Source organism: Hemibagrus wyckioides, linkage group LG15, assembly GCF_019097595.1.
Source record: "Hemibagrus wyckioides isolate EC202008001 linkage group LG15, SWU_Hwy_1.0, whole genome shotgun sequence".
Lineage (NCBI taxonomy): Eukaryota > Metazoa > Chordata > Actinopteri > Siluriformes > Bagridae > Hemibagrus > Hemibagrus wyckioides.
The window spans coordinates 13,745,852-13,763,079 of NC_080724.1; the positions used below are offsets into that span (position 1 = coordinate 13,745,852).

Here is a 17,228-nt window from a genome sequence, read left to right on the forward strand (position 1 = left end):
TCCTGCTGTCCACCCCCTGAATCTGCAGCTTATCAAGGCAATGTGTTTGGAAATGGTTTTATGTGTTATTCTTTTTTCCTTATCTAACTTGATACAAGTGCTGTCTGAGTCTGTCTAATAATTTGTTTTTGGCTTCCCCTATGATTAATTTTTGGAATTTTTTTGGAAGTTTCTGTTCTTTCTCTATGCTGCATTGAGTTTCAAGTTGGCCAGTTCTGCCATTGATTCCTGAGCCTGTTGGAAATGCTTTCTGAGTTCTTTATTGAAGTTTTGTGGACAGTGTGAATAAGTGAGTACAAAAGGTACTATTTGTTGTTGATTTTTGGTTTTTAAGTGGTATTGGTTAATGTCAAAATTTTGCTTTACTTCCCCCAGGAACCAACCAGCATAACCTCAGGATCTAAACAGTACCTGGGTGGATCCTCCATGTTCTCCAGAAAGCTGCAGATTCTGTGGTGTCAGATAAATTGTATAAATTAATGTGAAATTGTGTAAATTTCCCATTGGGATTAGACTGCTTCTAACAGACCAACTTTGAGGACAAAATGTTCACTTGCTGCCTAATATATCCCACCCACTAACAGGTGCCATGATGAGGAGATAATCAATGTTATTCACGGTACGTCTCAGTGGTCATAATGTTATGCTTGATTGGTGTATTTTGATTGGAACTTAAGTTGTTCCTAGCTCTGTTTTTGGGTGCTCAAGGTGTCACTAGGTCTATTTTGGTGTCCTTAATGTGCCCCCATGTCTGTTTTTGTGTACTCAAGGTGTCCCCATGTCTGTTTTTGGGTGCCCAAGGTGTCCCCAGATCTATTTTGATGTCCTTAATATGTCCCCGTGTCTGTTTTTGGGTGCTCAAGGTGTCCCCAGATCTATTTTGGTGTCCTTAATATGTCCCCGTGTCTGTTTTTGGGTGCTCAAGGTGTCCCCAGATCTATTTTGGTGTCCTTAATATGTCCCGCTGTCTGTTTTTGGGTGCCCAAGGTGTCCCCAGATCTATTTTGATGTCCTTAATATGTCCCCGTGTCTGTTTTTGGGTGCTCAAGGTGTCCCCAGATCTATTTTGGTGTCCTTAATATGTCCCCGTGTCTGTTTTTGGGTGCTCAAGGTGTCACTAGGTCTATTTTGGTGTCCTTAATGTGCCCCCATGTCTGTTTTTGTGTACTCAAGGTGTCCCCATGTCTGTTTTTGGGTGCCCAAGGTGTCCCCAGATCTATTTTGATGTCCTTAATATGTCCCCGTGTCTGTTTTTGGGTGCTCAAGGTGTCCCCAGATCTATTTTGGTGTCCTTAATATGTCCCCGTGTCTGTTTTTGGGTGCTCAAGGTGTCCCCAGATCTATTTTGGTGTCCTTAATATGTCTCTGTGTTTGTTTTTGGGTGCTCAAGGTGTCCCCAGATCTATTTTGGTGTCCTTAATATGTCCCCGTGTCTGTTTTTGGGTGCTCAAGGTGTCACTAGGTCTATTTTGGTGTCCTTAATGTCCCCATGTTTTTTTGTGTGCTCCAGGTGTCCCCAGGTCTGTTGTTGGGTGCCCAAGGTGTCCCCAGATCTATTTTGGCGTCCTTAATGTGTCCCTGTCTCTGTTTTTGTGTACTCAAGGTGTCCCCATGTCTGTTTTTGGGTGCCCAAGGTGTCCCCAGATCTATTTTGGTGTCCTTAATGTGCCCCCATGTCTGTTTTTGTGTACTCAAGGTGTCCCCATGTCTGTTTTTGGGTGCCCAAGGTGTCCCCAGATCTATTTTGATGTCCTTAATATGTCCCCGTGTCTGTTTTTGGGTGCTCAAGGTGTCCCCAGATCTATTTTGGTGTCCTTAATATGTCCCCGTGTCTGTTTTTGGGTGCTCAAGGTGTCCCCAGATCTATTTTGGTGTCCTTAATATGTCCCCATGTCTGTTTTTGGGTGCTCAAGGTGTCCCCAGATCTATTTTGGTGTCCTTAATATGTCCCCGTGTCTGTTTTTGGGTGCTCAAGGTGTCCCCAGATCTATTTTGGTGTCCTTAATATGTCCCGCTGTCTGTTTTTGGGTGCTCAAGGTGTCCCCAGATCTATTTTGGTGTCCTTAATATGTCCCCGTGTCTGTTTTTGGGTGCTCAAGGTGTCCCCAGATCTATTTTGGTGTCCTTAATATGTCCCCGTGTCTGTTTTTGGGTGCTCAAGGTGTCCCCAGATCTATTTTGGTGTCCTTAATATGTCCCGCTGTCTGTTTTTGGGTGCTCAAGGTGTCCCCAGATCTATTTTGGTGTCCTTAATATGTCCCCGTGTCTGTTTTTGGGTGCTCAAGGTGTCCCCAGATCTATTTTGGTGTCCTTAATATGTCTCTGTGTTTGTTTTTGGGTGCTGAAAGTGTTAATTTCTTTCTAGAAATTAATGTTTAATATTGTTAAACATAATGTTATCTTTTTTTGTGTCCCCATGTTTTTTTGTGTGCTCCAGGTGTCCCCAGGTCTGTTGTTGGGTGCCCAAGGTGTCCCCAGATCTATTTTGGCATCCTTAATGTGTCCCTGTCTCTGTTTTTGTGTACTCAAGGTGTCCCCATGTCTGTTTTTGGGTGCTGAGGGTGTTAATTTCTTTCTAGAAATTAATGTTTAATATTAGCAGTTAGCAGTTGCTCTAATGTTCCATGTTGTTGCTAGGGTGTTGCTATGGTCCCAGGTGGTTGTTAGGCTGTAGCTTGACTAGTTACTATTATATTTGACATGGTTGCTAGCTGGTTATAATGATGTGGTGCTGTTGGCTGATTGCTATGGTATTCCAGGTGGTTACTCGGGTATTGCTAGCTGGTCGCTAGGATATTCCCAGTGATTGCTGTTATGCATTACTAGAGTTTATAAATATGCTTACAAGGAATCATAACCACCTGAAGAATTCTAAGCATTATAATAATTTATGAATATGGGCTTCATGGAAAGTTTAAAACATTGATAATAAACTGGACATTTTGATGATTATAAATTATTCAAATCAAATTATTTTCTTTGTAAAACTTATTCAATGGCCCATCATAGTTTTTGGTTTTGGTTTTTGGCCATTGAAAATGAAGCCATTAAGGACACATGATGATGTTTCTTCAGGCTCATCTCTTTTACATGAATTTGAATCCCTCACATCCAAGCAGCTAGAGTGTGAAGTGCTGATGGTCTGTTGTTTATCCTATACTGTGAAAAAGCCCTGGCGCTCAGGCAAATTGACCTTCAGTGGTTGAATGATGATACACTGGGCTGTAATTCAATCCCCTTTAGTCAACCGAATTTGGAAAAAGAATTTAATTAAGACCTTGGAGAATGTATCTCTGAGGTCCTCATTAGAATAAAGGCAGGAAAAAAAAAAAACAAGCCTGTATCGAGTCATGTTCACAATTTAATGCACCTGACTGCAGCCGTCTGTTTCCACTGTCTAATGAATTAAACACAATGATTCTTCAACCAAGACCTGAGAATATTTAATAATTTAAGTGTTAGACCCTTCAGGCCTACACTGTTGAATTGTCAGTACTCGCTTAGGCTGAGTTATTTAGTGTACAGTCTTCTTCATGAAATCAGTTTGCAGTGATATCCATCCCATTTACATTAAATTCCAGGTACTAATGCTTAATGCATGTACTACATCTTTAACAGATAAACACACATGATAATAATCAAATGGGCTAATGCAAATCCAATGTTTCAGTAACAATAACACTTTTGCACATGCAAATCCTCATCCATTAGAAGATAGAAAAGGGGAATGGGGGTGCAGGGAAGAAGAGAATGAGTGTGACCTCTGAGGAGCACCTATATTCACAGTATGGGAGTACTCTTTTTTGAGATTCTGCTGTTGGTGTGTTTGTGGAGCTGCTGTTACATCGCTGGACTCCAGCATGAAGGAAATATTACCATCTATGGCATGTTTCCTCTCCATAATGTAGGTGCCACTGTCTCGACTATACCTCAGCTGGATGACTGTAACCGGTATATGACTTACTTATTTCTTACAGAAACGATTTGCTTTTAATATGAAGTTGTGTTTAATTTAACAAGTTGCTATGGATTTTGCAGAGGAACTGAAAACAGCCATGGCTACTACTTGGTGCAGGCTATGCGCTATGCTGTGGCGGAGATCAACAACGACACTCGGCTCCTGCCTGGTGTCATTCTAGGCTACCAGACGTATGACACTTGCTCGCTTCAAGCTAGTATCCTGGGCACGGTGACTCTCTTAGCTCAGCAGTATAACCGAGTGAAAGTGAAGAATGGAGCGATTGCTCTCATCGGACCAGACAGCAGCAGCTATAGCTTCACTCCAGCTGCTGCACTCGGTAGCTTTTTGATGCCTGAGGTACTGCACACCTTTGCTTATTATAAATATCTGTATATAACAAATATTATATAATTACAAATATTACACCTTATTACCTTTTTTTTTAAATTGTACAATTGTATTTGAATTAAAATACTTTTGTTTTATCTACCAAGCATTAAAAACTCCCACATATGAATGTATCAAACAGGAGAACGAGGTAATGAGCAAAATAAAAAATGTGTAAACCTGAGAAAAAGGCCACCTCCTAGAATTACAAACACAGACTTTGCAAACTATGTAAAAGTAAAAACAGCTGGAATTAGTGAACTTGAAGTAGAATTTAGTGAAGCTAATTCTACCAGTTGAAAATAAATCATAATGCTGACAAGAGTCTTATGGGAAGACATAGGGCTCAAAAATAAGCTTTAAAATTCTAGAATTTCTTTGGTGTCAGTGATTTGGATATGTTGTGCTGTTACATTAAGGCCTATCTGACTCACTAGTGTTATCTTTGTTCCTTAAATTTCACAGATCTCATATGAAGCTTCAAATGAGCTCCTGAGTAACAGGCAGCTGTACCCATCTTTCTTTCGTACCATTCCCAGTGATAAAAACCAGGTGAAAGCCATGCTCGAGATTCTCATAAGATACAACTGGACCTGGATCGCCCTTCTCGGCAGTGACAATTCATACGGCTTGCAGGGAATGTTGAGCTTGTCGCAACAAGCCTCGGGTTACAGTATTTGCATCGCATATCAAGCAGTGATTCCAAGCCTCACAGCTGACACCCAGCAGCGGATGCAGAACATTGTCAAAAATATCATTAAAACCAAAGTGAATACTATAGTAGTGTTTTCCAGCAAGAGAATAGCCAGAGGGTTTTTCCCCTTTGTAATAGAACAGAATGTGACGGGGAAGGTGTGGATCGGCTCCGAGGACTGGTCAGTGGCAACCTTGGTGTCTCAAATCCCAGGGATCAGTACAATTGGAACTGTCCTGGGTGTATCTGTAAAATACGTCAATTTTAATGGGTTCCAAGATTTTGTGAAACAGGCCATAACTAAGCCTACAAGCAACAGTGTGAGTGAAATGAGTATCCCATGCTTACAGGATTCGTACCTATACGGAATGGCACAATATCCTCTGTCAGAATATGATATTGCCTCTTCGTTTAACGTGTATCGGGCAGTATATGCAGTGGCTCATGCATTACACCAGGCTCTCAGGTGTGATTATGAAAAATGTCAAAACACCAAAATACAGCCATGGCAGGTCAGTTTCATGTTTGATTCAGGAATCTCTCTTGAAATTTTTGGTGTTCAAATATTGCTTTTAGTTTTCTATTAAACTCCATTTACCATAACTTTATAAGGCACACCCTCCGTGATGGACACCGTGCATCTTTTAGTTATTTATCTTTTTCTCTTTGTTTCAGCTCTTGCAATATTTGAAGCAAGTACGGCTTTCCATCAGAAACACAACATTATTTTTTGATCAGTACGGAAACCCACCAACAGGATATGATATTGTCACGTGGCTATGGAGTAATAAAACATGGTCCCTCAAAATGGTGGGATCATTTATTTCAGAGCCACCTAGTATTCAGGTCGACGCTTCACAGATACAGTGGGTGGGACATGTTTCAAACATAACCTACAGTATATGTGCTTTATATGTCTCTAGTTTTGGTTTTATACCCATTAGTAAATAAAAAAATGAAATTATCATATGGTTAAATATAGAATTTATCATCACAAACATGCATTAAATGGATTGTATGCTATATTAGTATTGTATATTTTTTGCCTGCCCAGATGCCTGAGTCACGTTGTTCCCCAGAATGTCCATATGGGAACAGACAACTGCAGATTGGACAACACAAATGCTGTTTCAAGTGCATAGAATGTCCAGCTTTCACTTTCCTCAACAAAACTGGTGAACACACTCACTTTGTATCACACATTCTTTGTTAAGGTGTATTTTAAGAGAACAAAGTGTAGTTCAGTATATGACCAGCAGATGGCACGCACTGCACAGATTTCAAGGGTGACATTTCCAACATTGCTGTGCAACTCCATTTACACATAATGTACCTCATTCAGCACTTGGCACTCCATCATGGTGGGTTTGGGGGGAGATGGGTAATTTTTTTTTTAAATCTGTTGAAGGGTGCAGACTGGTTGAGCGTGGCAACATGGTTTAGTAGTCCAGGCTTGACCTCACTAATACTGAGAGAAATACTTAGAATGCCAATTTTTGCTTGCTTTAAACCAGGTTCTACCAGCTGCCAGCCTTGCAACAAAGATCAGTGGTCTCCATCTGGGAGTGAGGACTGTCTACTGAGGACAGTTCTGTACCTGCAATGGGAAAGTCCTTTGGCCATTGCTCTCCTGGTCCTTCTGACACTGACCCTTCTGCTCACCCTGAGCACTGCTCTTATCTTCCTTCTCAACTTGAGCACCCCTGTTGTAAAGTCTGCAGGTGGTAAGACATGTCTGCTTATGCTGTTGTCTCTGACCGTAGCTGCCTGCAGCTCATTGTGCCTTTTCAGCAAGCCATCTCAAGCGTCCTGTATCTTCAGAAAGTCCCTCTTCATCTTCAGTTTCAACATCTGCCTGACCTGCATGACTGTCCGTGCCTTCCAGGTGTGAGAGTTACTCAGGAAGTCAGTTTTGATCAGAGTGAACAGGATTGTGATTCACAATTTCAGTTCTTGAGTAACTCACCTCCATGCTTTCTCCCTGCAGGTGGTGTGCATATTCAAGTGGTCTGCAAAACTTCCCAAGTTCTACGATACCTGGGCCAAAAATCGAGGTCCTGATATCTTCATCCTGGTCACCTCTTTGGCTGAGTTCTTCATCTGTGTTTTCTGTACAAGCTTAAATACACCCCATCCTTCAGCAGACTATGTCTTCTACTTTGACAGCATTGTATTAGAGTGCAGTAACACTATGGTTGTAGTGCTCCCACAAATTCTGTATATGTCTATACTGACTGTAATATGTTTTTGCTTGAGCTACATGGGTAAAGACCTACCAGCAAATTACAGTGAGGCCAAGTGCATTACATTCAGCCTGATGATCTATATCATCTCCTGGATCACTTTCTTCACCACCTATAGTGTTAATAGAGGAACTTTATCTATGGCCTTGGAGGTGGTTGCTGTCCTTTTTAGTGTGCTTGGAATACTTGGTGGATACTTTTTTCCTAAAGTGTACATCATTACATTACAACCGAAAAAGAATACCACTGCCCACTTTCAAAACTGTATTCAAATGTATACCATGGCTAAACAGTGAAACTCCAGCTATAACATATTTAGAAATATAAATAATTTAGAAACAGTAGATATATAAAATCCTATTGTAATGGCAGCTGGTTCTCTTTGTCTTTTTTCCCCCCTACTTTATCTGCTTGACATGTGCTTAGGTCCTTTATAGTATAAGGCAAATTGAATTAAGAGATGAATAAAACATGCTACAGCACAATTTAAAATATACTGTATATTAAACAACCATTTGTTCCAAGCTCCATGTTTCAATTTGTTTCGGACAAACATCCTGGAAATCATTCATACGGTATATGTTTACAATGAAATATGAAATGTGAAATATGTATATATACGTGTGTGTAGTGATTTTGGTGCTAATTTTTCTGGCTGTGGGTGGGGTGTGGGGTGTGGGGGGGTATGGGATGGGGTGAGGTGTGGGGGGGTTGGGTGTGGTCATTGTAAGAGGAGTTACATTGTTGTTCAGTGTCTACTAATGCTAATGTCATGCTAATGAAAAAAGAGAATTATTGCATACAGCAAATAGTGGACAATACAGCAGAGTTAATTCACTGTTAGAGCATCAGTCAAGAATCAATAGACACAAAATACAATTCAAAATACAATATAGCGGCAGAAGATGAAAATGAATATATTAAGCTGTACATATGTACATTATACAGTATGTCAAATTATAACAGTGTGCAAAATGTCATTATGTAGCAGTGAGCTGAGGCACGTGAAGAAGCCTGTGCAGGTTAAAACTACAGAAAAGAATTATGAAAGAGCTGAACAAATTAGTTAAAGACAGATCTGAAAGCTTTCAGGAGGAAGAACCTGTGAAATTTAACCTTCTGCACTGATTGAGAAAAGAGTCTGCTGCTCATTGTACTTTGCAGAGTGTTGACTTCAGCATGGAGTGGATGATAGGGTTCAGTTCCCACTGGCACCACTAAGCTGATAACGCTGTCAAATAACATAGTGAGTAATATATAGGGAAGTATCAAAGTGAAAATAGACCAGAAAAGTTGAAGTTAAAAACAGGCAAGTTATTACAAAATTAATCTTGGATGATAAAGATTTTGTCTTTATAAAGATTAATGCACAAGTCCATGGTAGCTATTTCATTTTAATAATGGGTTTTATCTCATAGAATTCCATAACAGATGTTTTAAGCTTCACTGCTCTGAAAACTGCAATACTACACCAGGCGTCATATGTCTTTGCTTTCCATCAATATAATCTTACAGTCTGTATCACCTTATCCATCTCTATTTGTCACTATATACACACACAGGCACTTAGTCAGGAGAAGCTGATGACAAGATGAAAAGAGGAGGTCATCGGCAGGTTTTATTGCAGAGGAGGTCACCGCCATTGACTGAAGAGTGTGTGAGCAGGCTGATTGGGTGTATTTCCCAAACCACTCTCCTATTCAGGGTGTAATATTCTCAGGAGGCTAAAACAATAGACGTGTGCTTGTCGGGGAGAGTCTGAATGAAAGACAACATCTGTGCTTAGGCTGGTAGTGAATGTTTTAGTGACTAAAAGGATGTTTTCAGTTGTAAGGAAATAAATCCTAATATAATCCATTATGTAGTTCTTGAAAACCAGTTTAGATTTGGTTTCTTTAATATGCAACAGATATGATTGATGTATTGGTTAGTCATAATAATACAGGAGTATGTGTATGGTATGATTGCATCATGGGAGGTGAGTGGCTGGGGGTCAGAGGAGGAGGACCTAGAGCATATTAGGTATTAGGTACCATATTAGGGATATATGTGGCTGAAGTGAAGAAGTATTGCAAGCGTTGGACCTGCCCATGTTATTCTCAAGAAATGCAACAGCTGAGGTTTGAACTGAAGTAAAATCTCAATCCGTGAATATTTTATTTGAAAAATAAAACTTTATTAACAAAGATATAAGAGCTTGCCCATACAAAAGGAATGATTAAAAATATGTTAAAACACAAGATATAAGATACAATATGCACACATGTGCAGGGACACACATACACACAAAGGATTGGTTCCTTTATCAAAGGTTCCCTTAATGGTAATTTAACATATTGTACTGCATTCAACACACAATGAGAAATATTCTCCAAAACACCGGGAAATACAACACAAATTCATAGATCTGATATGCATACCATATAGACTCCACTGGAGTAAACTGTAATTAAATACACAGACATCACACAAACCATGTTCAAACCTTTTGCTCTAGAAAATAGAAGTAAACAGAAGGAAGTAAAAGTGATACATGGGGGAAACATCACATTAAGAGCGAAACAGCTATATCTAATAAGGCCACAGTCTTTAAAGTCTTTCGTCTCACTGATGAAACAAAAATCACAAGGTCTTGTCAATCAATATGATGGCAAAACTTAATACTGGAAATGAATATCTCCTACTTTCATGAGGGACATGAACATCACTGTTCCTCAGGGTTTGTCAGTCCACCATGATTTTACCAGGGCCTCCAGACAGGCTGTTGTTGAGCGGCATGACTGTGTTTGGAATTGTGCACAGACAACCTGTTGCTGAGCTCTGTGCTGGATCTCTGGTGGACCTCTTGGACCTCCTGGGTAGATTGTCCTCTGTTGGAGTGGATGTTAAGGAAATGCAGGGACTCCTTCCAGCACTGAGAATAGCCTTGGTTATAGTCTCTTTGAGCCAGTGCTCCTGGAAGCCTCTGTTGCTGCTTCAGAAAGCTGACAGTCATTTCCAAGATGTCAGCTTTCTCCAGCTTGGTGTCTTGGCTGCAGAGTTCCTTCTCCAACAGCTTCTTCAGCTGATCGATGCAATTGTTGATGCGGTCTCGGCGCATCTTTTCTACCATTGGCTTTCTCAGCTGTAAGTAGAAAAGTCAGCATTTGGTTAGAACAAAGTTTAAGTCATAAACTTTAAAAAATCTAAAAAATAGTTCTTAGATATAATAGTTATAACAAGTAAAAAACATACCTTAAATTTGTCCTTATCAGTATATCTCTGGTAGTTAAAGGTGGAAATTATAACTGAATGTGGAGCCATGCTGGTCTCTGTCTCTTTCTGGGCTGCAAAGTGTGTTTTTCGGAGCTGTGTGAGGGTCAGTGCCCTGTATTTATAGTTGGCCATTTCCATTACAAAGCCGTGTGGCTTGTGCTGGATTGCTTTTCCCACACTCCAAGAGCAGAGGGGTTGGCTCATCGCAACAATAGGAGACATTCACTTTATGGTTAGCCGGCTGCTTGTCTTCTGCCGGGTGAGAGTTTCCCAAGGTTTGAGAGGCGTGCCGCTGGTATTATCTTTCTCGTAAGTTCTGGGAAAGTTTCCGGGCTAGCAGACATTTGGCTGTTTTTTTTCATGAGAAATCAGATTATTTTGAAAACTTCTGAATATTCTGTGCATCTAGACAAAATATAGGACTAAAATAATCATTTTGTTTGTGACTAGTTCTTTTTATTCAGTTCAAAAATTTGATGGTTTAATTTCTAGTGCAGTTTATCTGGTTGTGTGTGTAATAGTGCATAATACTTGCAGTGCAATTAGAGAGAGAGAGAGAGAGAGAGAGAGAGAGGAGTAATTTCCCTTTCATGTCCTATTGGTAGCATTTCTAACACTTAGTTTACAGGAGCGTGACTAACACGAGGGTGTGATAATGGCACGTGGTTGAAGTGTGCACATTAAAGAGGCTCGAGCACAGCTTCAAACACACAGCCTTATCACTTTTGCTTTGTTTATCTAAAGATTTGGTTCCTAAAAAACGATTTGAACTACTTGTTATTACGCAGATCTTACCCCATCTTATAAAGAACTCCTCTTTATATACGAAATATAGTACTGAATAATGTTTTTATACTGCACGAGTCATATGGGATCCAGGCTGAAGTCGCTGTGACACCCACGTGCCACGGATCTGACACTCAGACAGGAAACCCGTTAAATCCTAAAAACTATGTGCGGCACGCGAGCAGGGGGGAAATACGATAACACCTACGTTTGAAACAAACAACGCCATGCTTGTCTGAGCATGAGCTTTCATTTCGGCTCGAGCGGTGACAGATTGCTGTTAAAAGTAACGCGTGTGAGTTGTGCTGCTGTTCTGGGATTTTGGCATCAGCCCTCAGATTAGTGCATGCGCCTCCCACGCTCCTCACCATCAGCACCAGACTGACTGTCTGCGTACTCAGTGGGAGTAGAGGCACGTCTTTTGTTTCTAGTCAAAGACAAACGCCTGGCTGAGTGTGGGAAAATGCTGGGCTTGATGTCTAAGCTTTGTGGTCCTGAGAATCAATGTAGATGTGATCATCACCACTGCTGATCAACACAGAGGCACAATAAATTCTACAAACTAATGCTGAAGACAGAATTACTTTATCTTTAGCACACAGTTTGGATTGTGTATGCCTATAGAAGGTGTAATCAAAATAAAAAGTTTGATTTGTGTTTAAATGTAGTGATCATTTGGATGTTATGGACTATGGACACTTATGAGACAGATTATATCTACAATTATATATATATATATATCCATCCGTTGTCTATACCCGCTTATTCCTACTTAGGGTCACAGGATATATATATAATATTAAACGTACATTTATTAAAACCAAGAATTTACTGGTGTATAGGATGTGTCAGCATGATTATTTTCTTGGTCCCCCATATTGGTCCATTTTATAAAATCTATGAGGCTGTTTATAATGCACAGACAACAGGTGGGTCATTCCAATGACCTTTCCTGAAATTCCCACAGTCACAATGGGAAAAAAACCCATAAGCATTGAATGGTCCATCAGAAATGGTAATTGGTTCACTGTTTGGCCACAAACACAATAACTGACCATGTGGTTGCCTCAGTCCTTCTCTGAAACCACGAAAGTAGAGTTTTCATTTGTAACTATTCTACTGTGACATTTCTGTTTAATCAACATGGTACAATCTACATTAAACATTATATTTTTTGAATACAGCAAAATCAGTGTTTCCCTTATTTAAATCTTTAAAAACGTTTTATTGATTATTTACATTTGTGTTCATCCTGAATGTGTAACCATAAAACGCAGTTGTGTAGAGGCAACGATGTAGTGAGATTCCCATGAAGTCTGTGTGAGAAGCCTATCTTCCTTTTCCCACAGTCTACCCTCAATAAGGAGACAAAAGAAGTGTGTCTTGTTACACATCACATTAGCCACGGTGTTTGATCTCCCTTTGTTTAAGGGAAGCTTTACACTGCAAGACCATCTGGACCCAAAGAGCTGATATGTTCCCAAGCCTTTCCCATGATTTCTAACATAACAAATACCAGAACCAGTGCTTTATATATAATATAGCACAGAATGCCAAGAATGTTGTGAATATATAATATATTTATTACAATTATATAACATAAAGGTATATCTCAGTGTGTTTAATCAGATCAACATTTAGAATTTATTCAGATTCTCCAAATTACACCGGAAGCGTACTGTAAATCAAGCCAATGTACTACAAATTATATAAACCTCACACAGTAAAATGTATAATATGTGTTCACACAGAATTTCGAAGAGAGGACCTGAACATTGACTTTCTGTTCTTATTTGCAGAGTAATTGTCTTAACCACATGTTAAGCCATAGGTATGAGCCATGTTTCAGAGATTATGTTGAGAATGAACTGGATTCAGTATTTTGGTCCATCACAGAAGGAAGAAACAATATTCACATAAATGAAATTCTAAACATTTTTACTCACTTTATTTTTGGTTACAATCTATAATTCAGCACTTGTCAATGTCTCTGTACCAGAGCAAATATAAAGAAATAATAAATAAATAAATAAATAAATAAATGACAATTTGATAGACCTTTGGCTGAGCATGCTATGTTGATTTATTTTCAGAGAAAATATCTTGAACATATAATGAAAATAATGATTTCTGTGCAAGAAAGTATTTTCTACATCTACAGAGCTTTCATAGGGTGAATGTGCAGAGTGTGAGAAACTCATGCCGACTTTCATGACCTTCACGACCTGTTCCAACACTTGCCATTCAGTTCTTTAGGAATTCTGGACTTAGGATATACAGCAACAGCAGCATTCCCAATCCACTATGTATTTGGCTTCTTCAGTCAGAGACAAAATATAGCATCTGCACTAATAGTAACTTTTTACTAATGTATTGGTAGATATACTTTACAGCATACCTTGCTCCAACCTAAAGTCATCAACACATGATCTTTGACATTAATGATTATTATGTGGACACATCTGAAAGTGTTTGAAACAGTTCCATCTATGTAATCAATCTATGTCAGTATGCATCTTACTTGTTGAAAGCACATGGTGGAATGTTTGCACACACTCATCTCATTATGGTCCTGAAAGTGGTGGAATCTTCACTTTCCCACACTCTCTACCACACTTACCCAGCTGTCCACCTGCTGTACAGAGATGGACTCATTGTTTCCTGAGTAATACACACGTCATTAAGCATGTGGTCAGTCCTCTGGTCTTTAGTCTCACCCGAGCTCTTCATTGGCTGCAGACTGTGAGAACCTCCAGCAATCCCAGGACTCACACATTCATATGGAGATTAGAGAGTATAAATAGAGGAGAGAGTGAGAGAGAGCTCAGAACAGCTCAGATCTTCTCCTCACAGAGAGCTAACAGAAGAAACACAGCCATGGCTCCTACAATCACTGCATCAATCATCAACTCCAACCACCTTCTTCCACTTACTAATAAGGTAAATATACTAAACTATGATATTGTGTCCAGTGTCATTTATGATTTGATTTGATTAATATTGAAATATTTATTTAATTGAACAGAGTTTTAACAAATCTTTCTGTCGTGTCTGTAGATGAGAAAGCCGTTAGTGGAGAAGATGCGTAGAGAACGCATCAACAGCAGCATCAAGAAGCTCAAGTCTCTGCTGGGTGGAGAATTCCTAAAGCAACAGCCCGATTCCAGACAGGAGAAAGCCGACATCCTGGAGATGACAGTTTATTTCCTGAGACAGCAGCAGCAGCAGTCACACAAGAAGTCCAGCTGCTCCACTGCAGCTGATGAAGGCTACAGCAGGTGTGTGCAGGAGGCCATCAACTTCCTGTCTCAGTGTCAAGTACACACTCAGTCCCAGAGAAGACTGCTGAGCCACTTCCTCACCATGCAGCCTTCCATGGAGGAGAGCAGAAATGTTCCTCAGCTCAGCTCTCCAGCCTACAAGATCAGCAGCAAAGAGGAGACTCCAAGCTGCAGTGACCTCTGGAGACCCTGGTAGAGCCGCATGGACACTTTACCATTAGGAAACTAACTTACTAATGCCACATTGGCATTAACTATGTTTTCCTAAATGTGTTAGAATATTTTTGTCCAATTTTACATGGACAGAATATGACAAGTTGCTTTCAGCGTGGGAAAGCATGTGTAGATGTTTACATCATGATATATTTTGGAAACCAAGCAGAATTTTCTGGAAGGATTTTCTAAGATTTTAATGTTTAAAGAAAGCCCAAATTGGGTATTAGGTCTCTGCATTATCAGAATATGTGAAGTCTCATTTCACTTGAAAGCTTTTGCTCCTTCTTCTATTCTAATTCTTACTGTGTAAGAAAACATCTTGTTGAAATTTGTAGAGTTCATTATTGATTTTAGCTGGACAATTGATTGTTGTTCAATAATATATTGAAGCTATATAGAAGATATTTGACCATTTATCGTAAAATATCTGTGTATCCTGTACACCAGTGCCAACATTTCTTGTTGATTACAAAAATGCATGTTTTGGCATGTGCGTTATTCCTTTAGCTACATTAGCTGTGTGCAATTTTTAGTGAGTTAATTGTGAGTCTGCAGTTGTAAAGCCTGGAAATAACTTGAATTTGCCTTCATTGAAGAGCATAAATGTTGTCTTATTTGTAACCGGAGATTCAGTGCAAAGTCATTGTTTCAGTATGTTTACAAAATAAAATCTAATGATACAATCAAACATTCTGTTTGTTAATGTTTTCCATTTTTATTTCTGTTAATAGTAACTTTTATTTTGATCATTAAACACAAATCACAATATAAAAATTGTATTCCTTCATATTCAAAACATTTACTATATTTTCACCCCACTAACTCCATCTGTAGTCACTCTCACCCACTCACTAGCTCTCTGCAATCACATCAGTATCAGCTGGAAAGAGTGAAGGCTAACACATGCTGCCTCAGAAACAAATCAAGCCTGCCAATGCATCTTTGCAGCATTGTTACATATTCAGACAAATGTACTATCTGTCCTGTTCTACATTCATGAGCTCCCCAGGCTCCCAGGATTGAATAGTGTCAGGAGAGTACTGCCACCCCTCTCACTCTGGGGTCAGGTTTGATCTCTTGGATTTCCGGCCACAGATTCCTGAAAATAGGGCTAACACTTAAAAAAAAAAATCTATTAAGACAAATAATACATTAATATCATTGTATAAGATTTGTGTAAAATGTGGTAATTTCACCAAATAGAAGAATAACAGTCAGTGGTTAATATACAAAGCCTCCAGGCATACCATAGAAAATACAGTGTCTCTAAGAATTTTTTTAACAGCCAGTTAAAGAACACAGTACTGTATATATCAGTGGCGGGCCATACATTTCACACCTAGGCCTTCACTGGTGTCCTTCCTGAATTAATCCACCTCTATACCATCATTATGACCCCATGGCAATAGATACTAATCAACCGTTAAATAGCAAAATAAATTAGGCTACAGTATTTCACACCTCACAAGGAATAGTCCATTTTATTACAGTCCACCTTGAAAATGCATTTGTAAGGATGTCTGCAACCAATTCGATTTCTTCTCCTCTGTCAGCCATTGTGAGTTAAAAAATATATATTTTATTTAGTTTGTGTGGTTCACTGCCTCTGACTACCCCAATTATCCAATCAAAGGACAGGAAATTGCTGACGTAATCGTATGCCTGCTAGACGGCCCCAGTGACGCCAACTCGATTGGTTAATGGAACAATCTCATTGTCACTAATTTTAAGCTACGGGCGCCTGCACTATTGATTCTGAAGGCCTTAAGGCAGATTTCTTTCACTCTGGGAACACATGATGTCAGCCACTGGCTGAAATATGATTGGATAAATACTCTTATCATAAATATACACTACTGGAAGCAGCGCAACCAAGAGAAAAGCTATGAAATGTAGAGAATAGACTATTGGGAATCATTTAATACACATTCATGGAAAAAAATATTAAATATATTAAAATGCAAGTCAGTGATTCAGACCACTGCTGTTTAGGCCAGGAGAGAAGGTCTTGCTGGCCCTGACGGCCCACGACTAGTATATACAGGTAAACATATAGTATAGTCAAAAAATTTGATGACAGTCAACATTCTTCGAAATAGTACCATATTACTGATTTCAACATTTTTATTTGAAAAACTTTAATTCACACTCGAAAGATATTAATTATATTTTGTTTGCTTCTGAGCTGCCAAGAACAGGGATTTATGATGTCATGGGAATCAAATGTTAATGCCTGACACTGCAAATAGACAAACTAAAACAAACAAACAAACAAACAAATCCTTTAAATTTTTCTTAATACCAAATCCATATCCACTCCTTTATCAGGTAGGATAGCCCCACATCCTGAGGTTACAAACTGTCTCAGCCAGTCGTCATTCTGTCAGTCTGGTCTTCCAGGACTC

At 39.4% G+C, this 17,228-nt stretch overlaps 3 protein-coding genes across 3 annotated transcripts; 2 read left to right on the forward strand and 1 right to left on the reverse strand.

Moving 5' to 3' along the window:
- Positions 1-3,741: 3,741 nt before the first annotated feature.
- LOC131366126 (taste receptor type 1 member 1) lies at positions 3,742-7,757 on the forward strand. The gene is made up of 7 exons (XM_058410324.1): positions 3,742-3,951; positions 4,039-4,318; positions 4,814-5,554; positions 5,718-5,912; positions 6,097-6,217; positions 6,557-6,927; positions 7,030-7,757. The coding sequence occupies exons 1-7, from the start codon at positions 3,788-3,790 to the stop codon at positions 7,579-7,581; spliced, it is 2,424 nt and encodes an 807-aa protein (XP_058266307.1). The 5' UTR covers positions 3,742-3,787; the 3' UTR covers positions 7,582-7,757.
- Positions 7,758-9,469: 1,712 nt separating this feature from the next.
- her12 (hairy-related 12) lies at positions 9,470-10,778 on the reverse strand. The gene is made up of 2 exons (XM_058410289.1): positions 10,520-10,778; positions 9,470-10,409 (listed from the first exon to the last, which is right to left on the reverse strand). The coding sequence occupies exons 1-2, from the start codon at positions 10,760-10,762 to the stop codon at positions 10,026-10,028; spliced, it is 627 nt and encodes a 208-aa protein (XP_058266272.1). The 5' UTR covers positions 10,763-10,778; the 3' UTR covers positions 9,470-10,025.
- Positions 10,779-12,382: 1,604 nt separating this feature from the next.
- Positions 12,383-15,505, forward strand: LOC131365869 (transcription factor HES-5-like). Its single transcript, XM_058409772.1, has 3 exons — positions 12,383-12,418; positions 13,970-14,266; positions 14,384-15,505. The coding sequence occupies exons 1-3, from the start codon at positions 12,383-12,385 to the stop codon at positions 14,801-14,803; spliced, it is 753 nt and encodes a 250-aa protein (XP_058265755.1). The 3' UTR covers positions 14,804-15,505.
- Positions 15,506-17,228: the final 1,723 nt, after the last annotated feature.